This window comes from Hemitrygon akajei, unplaced genomic scaffold (assembly GCF_048418815.1).
Source record: "Hemitrygon akajei unplaced genomic scaffold, sHemAka1.3 Scf000045, whole genome shotgun sequence".
Taxonomy (NCBI): domain Eukaryota; kingdom Metazoa; phylum Chordata; class Chondrichthyes; order Myliobatiformes; family Dasyatidae; genus Hemitrygon; species Hemitrygon akajei.
Window position 1 is genome coordinate 6,003,788 of NW_027331931.1, and position 23,474 is coordinate 6,027,261.

The 23,474-nt window shown below is 43.5% G+C and overlaps 1 protein-coding gene across 2 annotated transcripts in view; it reads left to right on the forward strand.

Moving 5' to 3' along the window:
* LOC140720636 (NACHT, LRR and PYD domains-containing protein 3-like) overlaps window positions 1-23,474 on the forward strand; it is a 41,648-nt gene that overhangs the window by 13,083 nt on the left and 5,091 nt on the right. For both annotated transcript variants that reach the window (XR_012097235.1, XM_073035470.1), the window contains exons 5-9: window positions 126-413; window positions 9,798-10,373; window positions 17,690-17,856; window positions 18,778-18,949; window positions 19,049-19,099. Coding sequence is in view for 1 of the 2 variants with exons in the window: in XM_073035470.1 (XP_072891571.1) it covers window positions 126-413; window positions 9,798-10,373; window positions 17,690-17,856; window positions 18,778-18,949; window positions 19,049-19,099 (1,254 nt within the window). In the remaining variant the exon portion in view is untranslated. The remainder of the gene's footprint in view (window positions 1-125; window positions 414-9,797; window positions 10,374-17,689; window positions 17,857-18,777; window positions 18,950-19,048; window positions 19,100-23,474) is intronic.

Sequence of the window (23,474 nt, forward strand, 5' to 3'; positions counted from 1 at the left end):
ATGGGCCAAATGTCCTAATTCTGTATCTATGACTTATGATCTTATTGTAGCCACCCATTGTGATTTCTTGTTTTGCTGAGATCTAAATCACTCTAGTATAACTTGTATTTCGTCATTTATTTCAGGTGGAATATTTAATCGGGTACGGAAAGTTTTCAAGAGGTATTCACTAGATGGTGCATCGAGTGAAGATGGTCGGCACACCGGTAACAATGCGCCAAAGCAGAGTCAGATTGAGAGTAATGTCCCAATAAAGAGAAGTCCGGCCGCAGAGGAGGAGGAGCAAAGACAGTCCAGAGGCAGTGACGTCAGAGACACCGATAAGGACACTGGAACCAGTACAAGAGAAGCGACTGCCTGTGAACTCGGAAGCTCATCAAACATGGAATTATCATGTCCCCAACAAGGAGTGGGTGAGCGAAATATGAGAGTGATGTGTTTGCAGAATGTGGCAGGGAGGAGGGTAAATGGGAGACTTTGTTGGAGCGTTAGAAAGATAGGGATTGATCAGAGGAGAGGGAAAATGTGTAGGTGTGGTACATGTGGTAGTTGGGCACCTGTGACTCTAATACAGGAAATGTACTACCTGTTTAAAGGATTTCCAGTATGTGTATCAGAGGAAATGCAGCTGCCCAGATGAAGAGAGCATTTCTGGGATATGATTTAAGTGAAATGTATTCGTCAGGATAGAGAGAACATCTGTGGGAAGCGACTCTTATTGAAAGTCCCAGCATTTATTCCCATCCTAAATTGAAATGGTTGAGTGGGTGGGGTGGGACTGGTTCATTTCGGGCAAAGCGGTCCTTCTGGTAAAGTAATTCCCAGAGCATTGCTGGGTAGGTTTTGAGGGCAGTCTTGGGGAAGGGACATACGTGTAAACATGGCCGATCCCACTGTGTTTGCTTGTGGAATGTCACTAGTCGAAGATCGCCAGCCAGGTTAAGCCTCAATACCATCTGTCTGCTATGGGGAAGACAACTATGAATCCAAAAGTCTAATTCATCATCGTGCTCAAGCATGTTAATTTTCTTTATGAGACTCCTAAGTCGGACCCAGTTAAACACCCGCCTAATATCCAGGTAGGCAATGTCCACTGTGTAATCTTTGTCACTTCCCGGAAGAACTCAATCAAGTTAGCAAGATTCTACTTCTCCCGCCCAAAGCCTTGGTGCTGAACCCCAAACCACCTCAAACATTCTGTCTTTCATACTCCCATGGGGCAGAAGGTATAAAAGGCTTAATGTCTGTACCACCAGCCTCAAGGATAGTTTTAATTCTGCATTTACAGGACGGTTGGTTGTAATCAGCTGTTATAATTGACTATTAATAATAATAAGACAATTTTATATATAAAATTATAACATCGGGCATCTCGCAACTAATAAATAACCAGAATATACTTACAGAAAAGCAAACAGAATACTGTTAGGGTATGAAGGGATTTAAGGAACCATTAATAATAGAAGATGTAATTCTATATCAAGCTCGGAGGGAAAGGAGAAATCTTTAATGCTTTTATATTGACAATCAAAAACATTTGATTCTGTTTGACTCGTAGTTAATAAAACTTCCTAATATATACACCCAATACTTGTGAAATATATACAACATCTGACGAAGCATTGGCGTACAATTGTCACATATCAGCAACCACAAAGGAACAACTACTGTTGTCAAGCGCAAAACCCACTACGGTTTTGTCTGGCTTTTGTCTGTCTAATTTGCTGAATTGGGCAAAATTCAGGAAACAAATCAGGAAAAACGTAACAAATGAATTATACCTTGATTCACCTGCTGTACAGAATGATTTGAAAATATTCGCTTTTGCGTCTGTAAAGCTAATGCGATTAATTAAAATAATGGAACGAATTTCCAAAGATATAAACATGAGCTTTAGTCTAGAACAGTGCAGAACATTGAACATTACAAATGGTGCAGTAGAGCTTGTACTGTATGGCAGAGCAACAGGAATCAATACAACACATAGATGGATATGAAACATAAGTATATTTAGGATATCAACAGGCAAAGAAAATTGATCACCATGTGAAAAAGAGAAATCATTCAACAGTATTTACTTCAGGGCTAAAGAGAATCTGCCAAACAGAGCTGAATAATAACAATATAACAAAGGCAATAAACACGTTCGCTGTACGTACATCGACGTGTTTCTTTGGCATGACATCTCAGTCTGAAACGGAACATGAAAACTTATAAATAAAAATAAGAACTGAAATAAGAAATTTAGAAAACACCATGTGGACAAGAGCGCACTTAGATTAACACAACCCAGGATATCATGAGGAAGAGGAACAAAGGACATAAAGAATTACACAACAGTCCGATAAAACTTCTCAGAATCACAAACAGGTTTAATACCACCGACAGATGTTGCATAATCTATTAACATTTATGCATATAATTATATATATATAGAGAGAGAGAGAGAGAGAGAGAGAGAGAGAGAGAGCAATATTTCCCCTTTCCTCTTGACAAAACTGCTCAAGACCCCGGAGACAGTTTGAGACATCGTTCAGTTATGGTCAGATACAAAATGTAGGAAGAGAATTAGCTGATTCAGTCCATCGATGCTGCTCCACCATTTAACCATGATTTTTAATCCAACACCATATTCCTGCCTACATCCTGTAACCTTGAAGCTACTGAACAATCACAAACATTTTAAAATCTGCTATAGATATAGGCAAAGGGCAGCCCCCACCACCCTCTGCAGCAGCAATTTCCACACAGAGCAGACATCCTTTGGCTGAAGGGATTTTTTTAAAAAATCTCAGTTTTAAAGAGTTAAGAATCGGCAACTTAACTTCCTGAATTTTGAATGGAATATCTTCACTAATAAAGGCAAGCATGTCATTTGCCTTCTTAACCACCCCGTCAATCTGTGTAGCCACTTTGAAGGAGCGATGAACTTGGGACTCTAAGATCCTTCTGCTCATCGACACAGTTAAGGGTCTTGCATTTAGGTGTATTATCTCTATATAATTGAGCTACAAATGTGCCAAGATAATCATCACGGATCTAATCTCACTGAGTTTTCTCACGTACTGTTGAATTTATGTCAAGTGCGCATTTATGGGAAAGTACAGGGACAGAGAAATACTGACTTGTGGCAGCATCACAGGCAAGTACATTCAGATAACTCACGGAACACAAATTATACAATTCTGTATCATTATCAATATAGAAATACATGTTTTATGTCATAACCATCATATAAATATATATGTTGTGCCAATAATCATAAATACAACTTTTGTGTCATTAACAATATACACAATATACACATTTATTTCAAGGGCTGACTTGGAAATGTTGATTTGGTCCCTCAGCCAAGTTGCTGACACAGTTTGGGAACAACTGGGCTCCAAGCACTCGACCCTAAAACACTCACAGGGACTTCCTTCAGGCCCAAGAAGGGTGTGGCTATTCTTTTCTTTAAACACACAGCCAACATGAACAGGAGCAGGCCATTCAGCCCGTCCAGTCTCTCCTGTCATTCTATAAGACCCAACATTGTTCCATCCTTGCCCCACAATACCACTCTATCTCATTTTACCCTGACCATTGACCCCACTTGCAGCTCAATAGTTTTTGACCCGCAAGGTGATGAATATCTCTACTCGACACCGCTGAGGGCTCAGACGTTTCCACAGACGAGCCCCTCATGTCCCTTCCCCACTGTTAATAGAATCTACTGAGCAATCACGAACATATTTCAATCTGCTATCAATATACGCAAATGGCAGTCACCACCACTCTCCTCTGCAACAATTTCCACACAGCAGCCATCCTTCGGCTGAAGAGATTTTTCTCATCTCATTTTTAAAGGGAAGCATCTTTACTCTGAGACTGTGCGCTCAGATTGCAGACTCTCCATGTCCACTGTATCCAGGCTTTTCAGCCTTCAGTAGGTCTACTTCACCTCCCCCCACCACCATCCCGTCTGAACTACATTGAGCACAGGTCCAGCCCCATCAAATCCTCCTCATAAATAAAGCCGATCTTTCCTAAGATTATTCATGTTGTTAGCAACAACTGTACTGAACACATTTCCAGGAATAAGAGGCAAATTGGTACCAGGATAAATTAGTGGGAACAGTTGTGGTTCCTTTTCAGTTCTAATATCACAGAATGAGCCATCTCCATTCCAAGGTTAAATCAGGTCCATTTCAGGACATTTAAACTATTCCAGGGTGAATGTAATAAAAAGAAACTGGAATTACCAGGAACACTCAGCAGTTAAGGAACAGCTTTGTGGAGAGGAACAAATATGATGATTCAGGTTCACACCGTTCGTCAGAATGACTTCAAATATTTTCAGTTTTTTTTACAGCTCGGAGTAGATAAATCTCCAGGACCTGACAGGGTATCCCTCAGACCTTAGAAGAGACAAGTGTTGAAATTGTAGGGGCCCTGGCAGATATATTTAAAATGTCGGTATCTAGGGGTGAGGTGCCGGAGGATTGGAGGATAGCTTATGTTGTTCCGTTGTTTAAAAAAGGCTCTAAATGTAATCCAGGAAATTATACGCCGGTAAATTTGACGTCAGTAGTAGGTAAAATATTGGAAAGGATCTACAAGTATTTGGATAGACAGGAACTTATCAGGGAGCGTGGACATGACTTTGTACGTGGTACGTGGTCCAATCTATTAGAGTTTTCCGAGGAGTTTACCAGGGAAGTGGATGAAGGGAAGGCAGTGGATTTTGTCTACATTGAGTTCAGTAAGGCCTTTGGGATGTTAGTTAGGAAGATTCAGTCTCTAGTGTTACGTACCCGTAACTGGGTTACCAAACCAGCAGAAATGGAATGATACGTTGGTCTAGTGGTACTGTAACTAAAGGTGTTTATGAGTAAACTAAGTAATACAGTATCTATCAAAAATGCAAATATACACATAAAACAGGTTAGCAATGCTAAATACAGAAGTGTAGAAATAAGAATCAAAACCAAGCTCTATAGTAGTCTAGGGGTAAATGAATAGTCTTAAGATAATGCAGTGTTCAGTTCAGTTCAGTTTGTGTTGAGGTAGTTGCTGTTGTGACGTTGGAGAGTGAGAGAGAGAGAGAGAGAGAGAGAGAGAGAGAGAGAGAGAGAGAGAGTGAGCGAGAGATGAGCAGCTGCAGCAGGCAAACCTTCTGTCGTCTTGTTCCGTTGTACTGATGTGGTCATTCGGTTATGACCCCTTCATTCTCGGCTAGACATTACTTCCGTGCTAGACTCGTCACTCTGGCATGAGTGGACATACACACAAGCTCTCACCGGTCCTGCCGTCACACTGTGAGCTTTGTGACCAATTTCCCGATTCGGTCCTCCAAGCTCCTACCTTCCTGTGGGTGCACAACACTCTTGCAGTGTCTCATGGCGTGTCTGCCTGTGTCTCAGCAGACCCGTCTTTTTTCTCCCCTGGCGGGGTATCAGCCATCCATCAACTGACCATATCCATCGAACTGGCCACTCCGTACTCTCTCAGAAGGCACCTGGCATCACTCTGCTGTGTCAGTTGGGATCCACACAAACAGGCCAAACGCCCTTGGCGTTAAAGTCAACAATTAGTGAAGAAGCCATAATACTAAATCATCCATTTTAATCCTTTTCTCACTCTCCCATCTGCAACAGGATGCCTACCCCCTCTTCATCTCTCTCTCTCGTTAGCAGCATAGTTCACATGCGGGTCAACTCTGGACCCCATCTCCAACTGGTTTTCGCATCACACATAACACTAGTTATACATGGTGAGGTAGTAAATTGGGTTAGACATTGGCTCAATGGAAGAAGCCAGAGACTGGTAGTGGAGGATTGCTACTCTGAGTGGAGGCCTGTGACTAGTGGTGTGCCACAGGGATCAGTGCTGGGTCCATTGTTATTTGTCATCTATAGATAGATAGATAGATAGATAGATACTTTATTCATCCCCATGGGGAAATTCAATTTTTTTCCAATGTCCCATACACTTGTTGTAGCAAAACTAATTACATACAATACTTAACTCAGTAAAAAAAAATATGATATGCATCTAAATCACCATCTCAAAAAGCATTAATAATAGCTTTAAAAAGTTCTTAAGTCCTGGCGTTAGAATTGTAAAGCCTAATGGCATTGGGGAGTATTGACCTCTTCATCCTGTCTGAGGAGCATTGCATCGATAGTAACCTGTCGCTGAAACTGCTTCTCTGTCTCTGGATGGTGCTATGTAGAGGATGTTCAGAGTTATCCATAATTGACCGTAGCCTACTCAGCGCCCTTCGCTCAGCTACCGATGTTAAACTCTCCAGTACTTTGCCCACGACAGAGCCCGCCTTCCTTACCAGCTTATTAAGACGTGAGGCGTCCCTCTTCTTAATGCTTCCTCCCCAACACGCCACCACAAAGAAGAGGGCGCTCTCCACAACTGACCTATAGAACATCTTCAGCATCTCACTACAGACATTGAATGACGCCAACCTTCTTAGGAAGTACATTCGACTCTGTGCCTTCCTGCACAAGGCATCTGTGTTGGCAGTCCAGTCTAGCTTCTCGTCTAACTGTACTCCCAGATACTTGTAGGTCTTAACCTGCTCCACACATTCTCCATTAATGATCACTGGCTCCATATGAGGCCTAGATCTCCTAAAGTCCACCACCATCTCCTTGGTCTTGGTGATATTGAGACGCAGGTAGTTTGAGTTGCACCATATCACAAAGTCCTGTATCAGTTTCCTATACTCCTCCTCCTGTCCATTCTTGACACACCCCACTATGGCCATGTCATCAGCGAACTTCTGCACATGGCAGGACTCTGAGTTATATTGGAAGTCTGATGTGTACAGGGTGAACAGGACCGAAGAGAGTACGGTTCCCTGCGGCGCCCCTGTGCTGCTGACCACCGTGTCAGACCTACAGTCTCCCCACCGCACATACTGAGGTCTATCTGTCAAGTAGTCCACTATCCAATCCACCATGTGAGAGTCTACTCCCATCTCCGTTAGTTTGTGCCTTAAGATCTTGGGCTGGATGGTGTTAAAGGCACTAGAGAAGTCAAGGAATGTAATCCTCACGGCACAACTGACCCTCTCTAGGTGAGAGAGTGATTTGTGCAGCAAATACGTGATATCAATATCAATGCATATCAATGATCTGGATGATTATGTGGTAAATTGGATCAGCAAATTTGCTGGCGATACCAAAATTGGTGGTGCAGTGGACAGTGTGGAAGGTTTTCATTGCTTGCAGAGGGATTTGGATCAGCTGGAACAATGGGCTAAAAAGTGGCAGATGGAGTTTAATTCAGGCAAGTGTGAATTATTGCAATTTGGAATGACAAACCAAGGTACGACATACAAGGGAAATGTTAGGACACTGAGGTATGTAGTAGAACTCAGGGATATGGGAATACAGATACAAAATTCCCTAAACGTGGCGTCATAGTTAGATAGGGTCGTAAAGAGCGCTTTTTGTACATTGGCCTTTATAAATCAAAGTATTGAATCTAAGAGTTGGAATGTTATAGATAGATAGATAGATAGATAGATAGATAGATAGATAGATAGATAGATAGATAGATAGATAGATACTTTATTCATCCCCATGGGGAAATTCAACATTTTTTCCAATGTCCCATACACTTGTTGTAGCAAAAACTCATTACATACAATACTTAACTCAGTAATAATATGATATGCATCTAAATCACTGTATAAGGCATTTGGAGTATTGTCTGCAGTTTTGATCACCAAATTACAGGAATGGTTTTTTAATAAATTTGGAAGAGTGCTGAGAAGGTTTACAAGGATATTGCCGGGACTTGAGAAACATAGTTACAGAGAAAGGTTGAATAGGTTAGGACTTTATTCCTTGGAGCGTAGAAGAATGAGGGGAGATTTGATAGAGGTGTATAAAATTATGATGGGTATAGATAGTTTGAATGCAAGCAGGTTTTTTCCACTAAGGCTAGGGGAGAAAAAAAAAACAAGAGGAAATGGGTTAGGGGTAAAGGGGGGAAAGTTTAAAGGGAACATTGTGGGGGGTGGGGCTTCTTCACACAGAGAGTTGTGTGAGTGTGGAATGAGCTGCCAGATGAAGTGGTGAATGCGGACTCACTTTTGATATTAATGAAAAACTTGGACAGGTACGTGGATGAGTTATAGAGGTTTATGTTCCAGGTGCAGGTCAATGGGACTGGGCAGAAAAATAGTTCGGCACAGTCAAGAAGGGGTAAAACGCCTGTTTCTGTGCTATAATATTCTACGGTTCTATGGTTCTAATAACCCAATGAATGTCCAGGCTGTGAACAAATGGTGAACATGATTTTCTCAAACGACGTTTAAGGAGCTTCAATGCTGATACTCTGATATAGCACAGGGAATATAAAAACAGCAGGAGACAAGCAGAAAATCAAATAAGTCGACTGGGACAATGGAATGACATTGGTGAATAGGATTAAAGTGAATCCCACGGCATTTCCGGAGAGGAACTAGGGTGGAGAACACACAAAATGTTATAGGAACTCAGTAGGTCAGGTAGCATTTATGTTGGGTAATGAGTATAGCTGAGTCAGAAAATGTTCTCATCCGATTCAATCTTTTGTAAGTAGAATATTCAATCTGCAATCTCTCAGGTACAGATACATCCTTCCTGTAGTATTGGTACCAGAACTCTACATGCCATTCCAACTGGTCCAACCAACAATTTATAACCTCGTCACAAGATCTCTCTGCCGCTGTATTCTGCTCTACAACTAATGATGGCAAAACTGCTAAATGTCGACCCACTCATTGTCTCTTGTAATCCGGTGGCTGATCTGTGTGTGACCCTGTGGACGGGACAGTCTGCACATCTAGGTAATGGTCAGTCTGTGACTCAGGGGACCGGACTGTTTGTGACTCAAAGAAATAGTCAGTTTCTGACCCAGGACACCGGACACTTTCACACAGTTGACGGAGGGTATGTGATTTAGGGGATCCAGCAGTGTGTAATTCCGTGGCTGATCTGTCTGTGACACAGGTGACTGAACAGTTTGTGACCTTGGGAGATTTTTGCTTGTGGAAAATAATCTCAGTGATCCCTCCTGGTGTCACCTGACACCATTCCATTAAGAATCCCTGGTTATCAGTGTGTTCAACTACTGCAGAGCCAGTGCTCAGTACTATTGTGTCCATCCTGCTCTGTACCTGGGAGTGGATGTGTCTGGTCACTGGCTTATCGGGATGGTCACCTGGCAGGCAGTGCGGCTCACATTCACCAGCAAGTTCCACTCCACATGGGGTCAGCCAGTGTCTCGGCTCCATTGTTTGATGGCTCTGGGTCTGTTCTCGCTGGAATTTAGAAAGATGAGGGCGGGGAGATCACACTGAACCCTTTAGAATGTTGAAAGGCTTAGACAGAATAGATGTTGAAAGATGTTTCCAGTGGTCGGGAAGTCCAGGATAAGAGGGCACAGCCTCAGGATAGAGGAACATCCATTGAGTCAGAAATTTATTCAGCCAGCGGGTGGTGAACGTGTGGAATTTGTTACCACAAGCAGTTGTGGAGGCCGGAGCACTGGGTGTATTTAAGGCAGAGACCTGTAGATTATTGATTGAACACAGCATCTAAGTTTACGGGAAGAATGCCGAGAAATGGGGTTGAAGAGGGGCAAAAAGGAACAGCCATGATTGAATGGTGGAGAAGATTCGATAGCCAAATGGCCTAATTCTGTATCTATGTCTTATGATCTTATTGTATCCACCCATTGTGAATACTTGTTTTGCTGAGCTCTAAATCACTCTAGTATAACTTGTAATTTGTCATTTATTTCAGGTGAGAAATTAAATCGGGTATGGAAAATACTCAAGAGCTTTTTACCAGGCGGCCAACCGACTGAGGATGATCGGGACACCGGAAACAATGGTCCAAAGCAGGGTCAGATGGACAGCAATGTCCCATTTGTAAGCGGTCCGGCCGCAGAAGAGGGAGAGCAAATTCAGCCCAGAGACAGTGGTGTCAGAGACACAGATCAGGACCCTGGAACCAGCACAAGTGAGGCGACTGTCTGTCATCCCAGAGACAGTGACGTCAGAGACACCGATCAGGAGCCTGGATCCAGCACAAGTGAGGCGACTGTCTGTCAGCCCAGAGACAGTGACGTCAGAGACACTGATCAGGACGTTGCAACCAGCACAAGTGAGGCGCCTGCCTGTCAGCCCAGAGACAGTGACGTCAGAGACACTGGTCAGGACCCTGGAACTGGCACAAGTGAGGCGACTGTCTGTCAGCCCAGAGACAGTGACGTCAGAGACACAGATCAGGACCCTGGAACCAGCACAAGTGAGGCGACTGTCTGTCAGCTAGGAAGCTCATCAAACATAGAATTGTCAAGTCCCCAACAAGTAGCAGGTGAGTGAAATATGAGGGTGGTGTGTTCACAGAATGTGGTACAGAGAACGGTAAATGTGAGGCTATGTTGGAGGGTTAGAAACATAGGGATTGCTGACAGCAGTGGGGAAATGTGTGGATGTGGTACATGTGGTAGTGGGGCGCCCGTTTCCCCACTACAGGAAATGTACTACCTGATTTCAAGGATTTCCAGGATGTGTATCGGAGGAAATGTAGCTTTCCAGATGAAATGCATTTCTGGGATTTGAATTAAGGGAAATATATTTGCCAGGATGCTGAGAGGATTTCTGGGAAGCGACCCTCACTGACAGTCCCAACTTTTATTCCCATCCTAAATTGAAATAGGTGAGTGAGCGGGATGGGAGTGATTCGTTTCTGACAAAGTGGTTCTTCTGGTAAAGTAATTCTAAGAGCATTGTTGGGTAGGATTTGAGACCCGTTTTGGGGAAAAGGACATATGTGTGTACATGGCCGATCCCAGTGTGGCTCCTTGTGGAACATGACTGGTCAAGGATCGCCAGCCAGGTTAAACCTCAATACCATATGTATGCTATGGGGAAGATATCGATGAATCCAAAGGCCAATTCACCACAGCTCCCAAGCATGTTAATGTTCTGTATGAGACTCCCATGTGGGACCTTGTCAAACACCTGACTAATATCCAAGTAGGCAAGATCCACTGTGTAACTTCATCCATCAGCTTTGTCACTTCCTGGAAGAACGCAATCGAGTTCGCAAGACTCTACTTTCCCCGCCCAAAGCCTCGCTGCTGAACCCTAACCCACTGCAAGCATTCTGTCCTTCATACTCCCATGTGGCAGAAGACATAAAAGGCTGACGTTATGTACCACCGGCCTCAAGGACAACTTTAATTCTGCATTTATAAGACTATTGATGGTCACCAATTTTGTTATTAATAATAATGAGACAATTTTATACATAAAATTATAACATCGTGCATCTCGCAACAATAGCCAGTCACAGAGATAACAAGAATATACTTACAGAAGGGCAGAAAGGATACTGTTAGGGTATGAAGGGATTTAAGAATTAACTGATAATAGAAGATGTAATTCTATATCAAGCCTGGAGGAAGAGCAGAAATCTTTTATGCTTTTATATTGACTATCAAAAAACATTTGAACATTTGATTCTGTCCCTGACTCGTGGTTAATAAAATATATATATACACACCTAATACTTGTGAAACATCTACAACATCTGACGAAGCATTGGCGTCAAATAATAACCTACTAATAGCCGCAAAGGAACAACAATTGTTATCAAAATAAATGTACACATTTTCCAGAACGAAACGCTGAGCCTACTACAGTCTTGACTGGCTTTAAACCCGCTCTCTAACCTACCGAATCGGAGAAAAAACAGGTATCAAATCAGGAAAAAAAAAAACAAATGAATTATTGCTTGACCCATCTGCTGTACAGAATGATTTGAAAATATTTGCTCTTGCATCTGTAAAGCGAAAACAATTAATTCAAATAATGGAACTAATTTCTAAAGATATAAACATGAGCTTTAGACTGAACAGTGCAGAACATCAAACATTACGAAAGGTGCAGTAGAGGTTGTACTCTATGGCAGAGCATCAGGATTCAACGTAGCAGACACATGAATATGAAACATATAAGTATATTTAGGTTATCAACAAGCAAAGACGATAGATCACCATGTGATAAAGAGCAATCATTCAACAGAATGTACTTCAGGGCTAAAGAAAGTCTGCCAAACAGAGCTGAATAATAACAATAAAAGAAAGGCTTTAAACACCATGCACAAAATGCTGGTGGAATGCAGGAGGCCAGGCAGCATCTATAGGGAGAAGCACTGTCGACGTTTCGGGCAGAGACCCTTCGTGAGTCCTGATGAAACACACACAAAATGCTGGTGGAACACAGCAGGCCGGGCAGCATCTATAAGGAGAAGCACTGTCGATGTTTCGGGCCGAGACCCTTTCCCTCCATAAATGCTACCAGACCTGCTGAGTAACATTTTATGTGTTATCCACCCTAGTTTCCCTCCAGAAATGCCGACGGAAATTCCAACAGAACCTTGTTGCTTCGGTGAATCGCTCTGAACAATGAATTTCATGGCCAAGGCCAGCTGCCCTCTCCCTCTGCTGGGTCCATCTTTGTGTGGTCAAGCTTTGCTGTCACCGTGTTCGGATATGGCCCAAATGAGGAGTGAGAGACACTGCAGCATGTCGATAGTTCACAGCATTTAATGCGAACAGTGTTACTGGAAAAGGAAAACAATAAGCAGCAGGCCAAATAGCGTCGTTGACTAAGACTGTCAAATGGAAATCGAAGCCCACACTGCTGCTGATAAGAACAACTAAATATAAAACTGATTCCGCTAGTCGTCAGAGTCATTTGACTTAACAGTCCAATTTCTCAGGCCGAATGCAAGCAGGCAGCGAAGCATTGCTGTGGACATATCTCCAGAAACGCTACAACGACAAGTACGGAGTTAAAAACTATCACAGTGAAATAATAATCAACAGGCTTGTGGATACTCACAAGCGCAATTGCCGTATCTACTGCGCTGCCCAATTGGTGGTTGTGACGGGTCCCTCCTCTCCAGTCGCAGCCCCTGAGGCGCCACAGACCCGTGTCCACCTGGTGGATAAGTACCATGGTGTGCACTGCCAATATCGGAGCCAAAGACTTTACATGTGGAGACTGAAACAAGAGCTTATACAGAGGTGTAGCTCAACCAAATGACACCGTGAGACGAATCATTCACAAAATGAGGACCCTCCGATTGGAGCTAATCGGGCATCTGCTTCGACAATAAAGCTGACACAGAATCCCTGAGCCTACCAGACTAAAGCAACTTAAACAGAAAACCCCAGGAAACCTCATTACAAAGATCAACTCGCTCGAGAAAAACGCAAGGAACTCTTAAACCATGAATAAACATTGTTAAGCAACAATTAACCAATTCAGAAGCTAAAGATTTCAGACCCAATGCCTCTGATGCCCTGCACAGGCCTGCGGATGTCACTACAGGACCACCCCCCACCTATATCTGGCACCTAATGGCCCAGAAAGACCTGAAAAAGCGAGATCCAGGGATGAAACAAGAGACCTATGGAACTTGAGAGGGAGGTATGGGGAACTTGAGCGGCAGGGTGTCTTAGAATCCAGAGAGACTGACAGACCTGGGACTCCCAACAGACTTAGACAGTGAACCCTGACTGAGATGAAGAAACCACGGGCGGGGCCCACAGGGAGGCTTGGGAGTCCTTGAGATGGAAAGGGCATCGAAAATCCCTAAACACATTGAAGAAGCCTTGGAAACAATTGGGAAAAAAATGAAATCTTTGGCTACATTGAGAAGAACCCTTGGGAAGCCTTGAAAACATGGAAGTTAAAACCTAGAGAATAAACCTTTTAAAATCTTGTGCACAGTGTTTTATCTTTCAAAATTTTTTTCCAGAGGGAATTAGGATATACTCCCAATTTTACAGATCAAAACAACGTGGACAGGCTTCTTTCATCGCTAAGCTAGCTGGTTCTCTTTAGATCTGTTTAATTTGCTACATGAACGTTTATATTTTCCAGGTCTGTACCATGACTTTCGTCAAGAGGTTAAAAATACTTTGATAGGGTTACTTTACTTGTGTATTTGCACACTGCAGCCAGGGATCAGTTTTTGGAGCAGGGCACTTCCATTATCTACACTACTGACTTCAATATTGATTTGTTGGATCAATTGATAAGCTTGCTTGAAGCGCTCATTTGTTATGGACCCTTGAGTCACGGAACCACAAAGTTGGGAACCTGGGTGGTTGTGACTTGAAAAGCTTGGAATGGAAACCGGCGAAACTCAATGCAGTCTGGAGAAGGTCGGTATGTAGACCCGGGACTCTTGGAATGTTGATTCAGGATATGCACTGAGAAAAAAGGCACTCTCTTATCAACCCAACAATGTGGAAATGTCACTTTGCTCGGTTCGTAACTTGGCAAGATCCTTCTGTCATGATGGAGACAGAAACATGAGTTCATATATTGTTGCCTCGACGAATCACTCTGACCAATGAGCCTCATGGCCAAGGTCAGCTGCCCTCTCTCTGCTGGGTCCAGCTTTGTGTGGTTGAGACTCGCTGTCACCGTGTTCGGATATGGCCGAAGTGCAGAGTGACAGATACTGACGCAGGTCGATTGTTCACAGACTTTAATGCGAACAGTGTTACATGGAAAAAGAAAACAATAAACACTAGGCCAAACAGGGCCATTGTGTAAGACTCTCAAAAAAAAAATGATGCCTACACTGCGGCTGAAAAAAAAAAACAAATAAATAGAAAACGTATACCGCTAGTCTTCAGAATCGGTTGACTCGACAGTCCAATTTCTCAGTCTGAATGCAAGCAGGCAGCAAAGCATTTTTGTGCTCAAGTCTCAACAAACACTACGATGACAAGTATGGAGTTAAATACGATTACAATGAAATAATAATTATTGGCAAGTGCATATTGACAAACACAATTGCCGTATCTACTGTGCTGCCGAACTCGTGGTTGTGACATTTTTATGTTCATCAGTGTCAACACAGCCACATTAAATCCTCTGTTTTTGAATACTGTAAAAAAAAACATGAACATATAGAACATTGAAACCTACATCACATTGCAGGTCCTTCCGCCCACAATGTTGTGTTGACAATATAACCTTCTCTAGAATTTGACTAGAATTGCCCTACAGCATAACCCTCTAATTTTCTCGGCTCCATGTACCTATCTATGTGTTCCTGAAAGGACCCTATCGTGTCCGCCTCAACCACCGTTGGTGGTAGTGCATTCCCTGCTCTCACCAGTATCTGTGACATCCCCCATACTTCCTACCTACAAGCACCTTAAAATATGACCCCTCGTGTTAGCCATTTCAGCCCTTGGGAGAAAAAAAAAACTTCTGTCTATCCACACGCTCAAAGTTTCTCATGATCTTATGCACCTCTATCAGGTCACCTCATCCTCCGTGGCTGCAAGAAGAAAAGGCCAAGTTCACTTAATCTATTCTCATAAGACATGTTCTGCAATGAAGTCAACATCCTTGTAAATCTGCTCTGCACTCTCTCTACAGTATCCACACCCTTCCTGTAGTGAGGTGACCAGAAATGAACGCAGTACTCCAAGTGCGATCTAACTGATGCCATATATAGCTTTGACATTGTTTCACAGGTCTTTAACTCAATCCCACAGTTCATGACGGCGATCACACCATATGCGTTCTTCACAACACTGTTAATCTGCGCAGAAGCTTTGAGTGTCTTGTGGATAGAAACTTCAAGATCTCTCTGATCCTCCACACTGCCAATAGTCTTACCATTAATATTATATTCTGTCTTCAAATGTGCTCTTCCGAAACGAACAACTTCACACTTATCTGGGTTTGAACTCCATATGCCACTTTTCAGCCCAGTTCTGCATCCTATCGGTGTCCTGCTGTAACCTTTGATAACCCTCCAGACTATCCACAACACACCCAACTTTTGTGTCATCGGCAAGCTTACTGTCCCACCTTTCTACTTCTTCATCCAGGTCATTTGTAGAAATCAGAAGGAGGAGGGGTCCTAGAACATATCCTTGCAGAATACCACTGGTCACCATCCTCCCTGCAGTATTTCAACCATCTACAACTACCTCCAACAACTTGCTCACTGGTCTATAATTTACTGGATTATCTCTACTCCCTTTTCCTAAACAAGGGAACAACATTTGCGACCTTCCAATCTTCTGATACTTCTCAACACAGAATTGATAATCGACAGATCATCGCCAGAGGCTCAGCAATCTTCCCACAGTAGCCGGGGGGCATATCACATCCAGTCCCGGTAATTTTTCTAATTAATGTTTTTCAGAAGTTCCAGCACATCCTCTTTCTTAATGTCTGTACACTCAAGCATTTCAGTCCACTGCAAGTCATTCCCACAATTGCCAAGGTCCTTTTCACTTGTGAATACTGAAGCAAAGTATTCATTAAGTACCTCAGAATATTTAAAATGATTGGCAGATTGAGAAACATCTGTTAAGAACGTAGCGGTGAATTCTAACCAAGCCAAGTTGCCGTTGCTGGTGACCCCACAGATTTGTTATACTTGCATGACGTCCCCTCAGCTCCAATAATGATTGTTACAAAAGTCGGTGTTATGTATTCGATCCTTTATTAGCAATCAGCAAACATACAATCTTGAAGTGATGAATCAGCACTGTACCCAAGCGTAATTTCGGCGTATTTGAATGGATAATAATAAGAAAATATAACATCCGTCATTTCCCGGCTGTGTACTGTACTGGACAAAGCACAAATATGTAACTGATTCCCTTCGCATTTACCACACCGCACCGATGGGACCATAAAAAGCATCATAAATACACAACATCGAAGATGTTTGGAAGTGTTTGGCTCAGCTTAAATACAGAACGGTGTTCCCCTTTACGTCTTGATTAATTTCTGATCTTCCTGTTTAGTTGCTTTGTTACAGAACAGCAAATTCTGTTCACAGCTGTCCTGAAAATGGTTCAATGAGTGGGCAGGGGAGGAGTTCTAGTGAGTTCGACATCAGGAAAGGACATGGTTATGCTGGCGAAGTATTTTAATTTATAATACTCTGCTGACAGCGTCTGGGTTTTATTCAATATCGGCAATTAACAAAATATTTGTGGAAACTGGGCAGAGAGATGAGAAAGAGTTAATATTTCTAGGGGTACAATTACTGCCTGCTTCCTGCTCCTCTTACAGTTTCTGACGCGCATTAAAACAGCGAGTTACTCCAGAACACAAGCAAGTAACGCAACATCCATGGAGATGAATGAACAGTTGACGTTTCGCATCAGGAACACGAGGAATAGAAAGTAATAAGGCAATATCTAGAATTTCTGTCCCCTCATTTCCAATCCGATGAAGGGCCTTGGCCCGAAACGTTGAATGTTTATTCCACTCCATTGATGTTGCCTGACCTGCTGAGCACCTCCAGCATTTTGTGAGAAATCCCAGAGATTTGCTGACGAAGGGGTTGACCAGGCAGGCAGACAGTAACCCAGAGCAAAGCGGTGGTGATGGGCAGTACCAGGAGAGTGATGGTGATGGGTTAATATATTCTCAGGAATAAGCAGAGTCCTTTCCAAGCAGGGAGGTATACTCTTGGGGAACTATAACCCCTCCCACAATCTACCACCACTCCCCCCGGCCCGTTCCTCTTCCCTTCCCATATATATAACTTTAGATTCCAGAGGGTAAGTTCCTGCCCAATACGGGGCCAGTAATTTATTTAAATGTCCCCATTTTCCTTCACAGGTCCAAGCTCAGCGATCACAGAGCTCCTGGCAAGCTGGAATGATTTCCAACTGCTGCGGTTGACGGACTTCTACCGGGACAGGCTGGAGCAGGCGATGGAAGGAGCGGTGCACGGAGTGAGCCTGGCGTTAAAGGCCAAGAATCAGTTCAGTGGAGAGAAACATCGGGTAAGTGGGAGGGAGAATGGGTTTGAATTTTCACACATCACAGGACTGATGGGTGTCGGAACTCTGACTCATCGGATATTGAATTAGGTGAAAGAACAACTGGGAAATAATTAGTGTGCACACAATCACAAATATGTGAATCTAAACCAGTGATAGAAAGGGGTGAAAAGACCCCGCGGACTGGTGGGTGGCTGCTCAATGTTCAGAGTGAGTTGAGCAGGTAACAGTTGTGTGGGCTTACAGTATTAAATGGAAATATGACTGGAGGTTTCGGTTTGAAAAGAACATGCAGCGTGACGGCAGGATGTCAGTGAGAACCGGGGCATCATCAGTGGGTGCCACAGGAGCTCGAGTGTGTTCTGTTCTGCGTGGAGATAATTGTGTTACAATCTGTAACTGCAAACAGTGTGAATCAGGGAATATTGCTATGTTGTAATGTGTAATCACTGAATAAACCTACACTGGAAAAGGCAAAGGAAAGGCATCAGGTGTCAGCCGGTAATCCGCTGTCATGTTGGACACTGGTGGACTGAGGAGATGAATCACATCAACTTTTCTGCAACTTCTCCAAGACTGCTCACTCTGTTATAAAAACCCTCCTGACTTCTTTCTTCATCTGTGATCGTTATTTTCTGATTTCTGTTTTACATGGTCAAATCCAGTGAGGAATTATTTATGGATTTGGAGCCACGTCAATGAAGCGGTCACAGACCAGCCAGGATCTCATTGACTGGTGGACCAGGTTCACGGTGAATGTCCCTCCGTGTGCTCTGCACTCAGAATGTACAGTCCATGTCCAGACAGGATCAGCACCCGTCCGGGTGACTGCTCAGTGTGATCCCGTTACAGAGCACATCATTTACTTCTCATTCTCTGTGTGAATCCGTCAGTCCCCAATATGTTCACCGTTACTCTTCACAGAAAATCTCTGATCTCGCTGATAAGGGAGAGCGGGCGGACAGTTCTAAACTCCTCCTGAGCCTGGTGATGGAGAAAGGCTCCCGCGCCCGGAGGGTAATGTGGGAAACCTTTGTGAAAATGCGGATTGATGTCCCAAAGTTTGATAAAATGCTGAAAGAAATACAGGAACATGGTGAGATAAAATCAGAGATTGATTTAATTTTGGAATCAAACATTACATCCTTATAATTTGAGGAATTGAAACGTGTCAACTTATTTTAAATCTGAACAGGTTGTGTTCCGGTCCATCAACCCGTTCCGGAGATCGCCAGTAAGCTGAAAGGTAAGTGAAGAAACCGCTGTTTCCACCAAATGTTGATGTTGTGTAGGGCCATGTTGTTGTTGAACCACGGGGATTTGAGCAGGTAAATGTTCCACCGTGACACAGCGCACAGTGAGACACATGGAAAAATGTTTGCTGGAGGGAGAGTTTTCACATGACATTATGCGGAACAACGCAGAGAGTTGGTGAGTTTGCTGAAAGGGATCACTCCTCTCTGGGTCCTTCAACCACACATCCCTCTACCAGGGTCAGAATGGAGAAGAGGGCAACCTGAGGAGCGAAACTATGGGAAATGTCTTACTCATTATATCCCGAAAACCACCCAAACCCGGAATAGCTCTCATCCTAAGTCACATTTCTAAACTCCCTCAGTTCCTACAGGTTATCATTTTTTTAGAATCGGGAGTCCATTGAAGTTCTCGTCACAGAATAACAATGACAGCATCCATTTAATGCGAAAAGCAGATACCTCTACAACTAGTCTGTTTAATACCAGAGCAGCATATGAACCCCACTCTGTTCACATCTGCAACCCCTTAGTGCAAACACTGCTACAGTTATTCAGTTCAATTTCCTACTCAATAATCATGGGAATTCCATCAAGATACAGTGTTACTGAAGGTGAGATCGGAGACAAAATCCTCAGCTCAGTCCACAGAAGCTAAAATTCATGTGTGCCTGTGTTGTGTGATGGACACTGTGGAAGTGTGAGAGATGGGAATTAGGACAAAGAAACCGAGGGTTCTGAGCTTACGGCAAAAAGGTAGAAAGGACTGAAAATACCTATAAATAATATTGCTATTAATTCAATTGTGACCGTCTTGATAAGAAACTCACTACATCCATAAGCACATTGTGTCGGAGAAAATGGAGCTCGAGGCTGTGCATGGGCTCACGAGATTGTAAGGTTTCATCATCGCAGATTGAGTTGGATCACTCAACTGCAGATTTAATGGAGGAGAGAGTGCAGAGAAGACAGACATCGTAAAAAATTCTTAATCTTACCGTAGTCCATGCTTTAACAGATAACTAGAAGCCCTTGAACAGAAATATAAGGAATCTTGGCCAACACCCTTAATCAGCCTGTCTCATTTCCAAGAACAAATTCCAAAAGATGTTAATTTTCAAAAGATACCAGAGAAAGTTTTCAAACTGCTCACGTTTCTGTTACCTGAGTTAATGCTTTTCCAGTCCAGATTCTGACAATAATTTCCATCCGTTTCTCTGCACTAAGTATTTGGGAATTCTCGGCAATTTCCCTGGAAACTTGTTCTTCTCTGTTCTTCATTCTGTTTGCTGAGGGAACTGTCACGGCAGTGAAATTCCCACATCTATTTCTGAATACGAAACAGATTCTCTCCCTGATTATTGAAGAGTATTATTTCTACCATTGTCATCTTCTCTAAACAGTTCAAAAATCAAAGTTTTCCTACCCTCCCTGTTTCACCCGAATACATTGATTGGGTCAGGTCACAGATCTTTCAGTGGGTGAGTATCTCGGGGACAGTGACACCACTCCCTGGCCTTTAGCATTATCATGGAAAGGGATAGAATCAGAGAGGACAGCAACAGTTTTAATTGGGGGAGGGCAAATTATGTGGCTATAAGGCTAGAACTTGGGGGTGTGAATTGGGATGATGTTTTTGCAGGGATGTGTACTATGGACATGTGGTCGATGTTGAAGGATCTCTTACAGGACGTCAGGGTTAAATTTGTCCCGATGAGGAAGATAAAGAATGGTAGGGCGTAGGAACCACGGGTGACAAGTGAAGTGGGAAATCTAGTCAGATGGAAGAAGGCAGTATACATGAGGTTTAGGAAGTAAGGATCAGATGGGTCTATTGAAGAATATAGGGTAGCAAGAAAGGAGCTTAAGAAGGGGCTGAGAAGAGCAAGAAGGAGGCATGAGAAGATCTTGGCGAATAGGATAAAGGAAACCCCCAAGGCATTTTTTAATTATGTGAAGAACAAAAGGATGACAGGCGTCAAGGTAGGACCGATTAGAGATAAAGGTGGGAAGATGTACCTGGAGGCTGTGGAAGTGAGCGAGGTCCTCAATGAATACTTCTGTTCGGTATTCACCAATGAGAGTGAACTTGGTGACGGTGAGGACAAAATGAGTGAGGTTGATGTTCGGGAGCATGATGACATTAAGGGAGAGGAGGTTTGGAGTTGTTATAATACATTAGGACGGATTAATCCCTAGGGCCTGACGGAATATTCGCCAGGCTGTTCCACGAGGCAAGGGAAGTGATTGCTGAGCCTCTAGCTAGGATCATTATGTCCTCATTGTCCCCGGGGATGGTACCGGAGGATTAGAGGGAGGCCAATGTTGTCCCCCTTGTTCAAAAAAGTTAGTAGGGATAGTCCGGGTAATTATGTACCAGTGAGCCTTACGTCTGTCGTGGGAAAGTTGTTGGAAATTATTCTTAGAGATAGGATCTGTGGGCATTTAGAGAATCATAGTCTGATCAGGGACAGACAGTATGGCTTTGTGAAGGGTAGATCGTGACTAACAAGCCTGATTGAGTTCTTTGTGGAGGTGATGAGGCATATAGATTAGGGCAGTGCAGTGAATGTAATGTACATGGATTTTAGTTAGGTATTTGACAAGTTTTCACACGGTAGGCTTATTCAGAAAGTCAGAAGGCATGGGATCCAGGGAAGTTTGGCCAGGTGGATTCATAATTATCTTGCCTGCAGAAGGGAGAGGGTCGTGATGGAGGGAGTACATTCAGATTGGAGTGTTGTGTCTAATGGTGTCCCACAAGGATCTGTTCTGTGACCTCTACTTTTCGTGATTTTTATTAACGACCTGGATGTGGGGGTAGAAGGGTGGGTTGACAAGTTTGCAGAAGACACAAAAGTTGGTGGAGTTGTAGATAGTGTAGATGATTGTCGAATATTGCAGAGAGACATTGATAGGATGCAGAAGTGGGCTGAGAAGTGGCAGATGGAGTTCAACCCGGAGAAGTGTGAGGTGGTAACTTTTGAAGGACAAACTCCAAGGCAGAGTACAAAGTAAATGGCAGGATACTTGGTAGTGTGGAGGTGCAGAGGGATCTGGGGGTACATGCCCGCAGATCCCTGAAAGTTGCCTCACAGGTAGATAGGGTAGTTAAAAAAGCTTATGGGGTGTTAGCTTTCATAAGTCGAGGGATAGGGTTTAAGAGACGCGATGTAATGATGCAGCTCTATAAAACTCTGGTTAGGCCACACTTGGAGTACTGTGTCCAGTTCTGGCCGCCTCACTATAGGAAGAATGTGGAAGCATTGGAAAGGGTGCAGAGGAGATTTGCCAGGATGCTGTCTGGTTTAGAGAGTATGGATTATGATCAGAGATTAAGGGATCTAGGTTTTTACAATTTGGAGTGACGGAGGATGAGAGTAGGCATGACAGAGGTGTACAAGATATTAAGAGGAATAGATAGAGTGGATAGCCAGTGCCTCTTCCCCAGGGCACCACTGCTCAGTACAAAAGGACATGACTTAAAGGTAAAAAGAGGGAAACTCTAGGGGGATATTAGAGGAAGATTTTTCACTCAGAGAATGGTTGGTGCGTGGAATGCACTGCCTGAGTCAGTGGTGGAGGCAGATACACTATGAAGTTTAGGAGACTACTAGAGAGGTATATGGAGTAATTTAAGGTGGGGATTATATGGGAGGCAGGTTTTGAGGGTCGGCACAATATTGTGGGCCGTAGGGCCTCTAATATGCTGTACTATTCAATGTTCTATGTTAGGTTGAGACCCCACACACCCCTGATAGGTCCCTGCACACAATAAATCCCCACACACCTCTGACAGTGTCCTGACACACGGTGAGTCCCTACGCATCCTTGACAAGTTCCGGACACACTGTGAGACTTTCTGCGAAGGCTGAGGAAAGTCCATGACCCACCCCCCATCCTCATCGCATTCTACAGGGGTTGTATTGAGAGCATCCTGAGCAGCTGCATCACTGTCTCGTTTGGCAATTGCACCGTCTCGGATCGCAAGACACTGCAGCGGATAGTGAGGTCAGCTGCGAAGATCATCGGGGTCTCTCTTCCCGCCATCACGGACATTTACACTACACGCTGCATCCGCAAAGCAAACAGCGTTATGAAGGACTCCATGCACCTATCATACAACCTCTTCTCCCTCCTGCCGTCTGGGGAAAGGCTCCGAAGCATTCGGGCTCTCACGACCAGACTATGTAACAGTTTCTTTCCCCAAGCCATCAGACTCCTCAATACCCAGAGCCTGGACTGACAACTTGCCCTATTGTCCTGTTTATTATTTATTGTAATGCCTGCACTGTTTTTTGTGCACTTTACGCAGTTCTGTGTAGGTCTGTAGTCCAGTGTAGCTTTCTCTGTGTTGTTTTTTTTTAC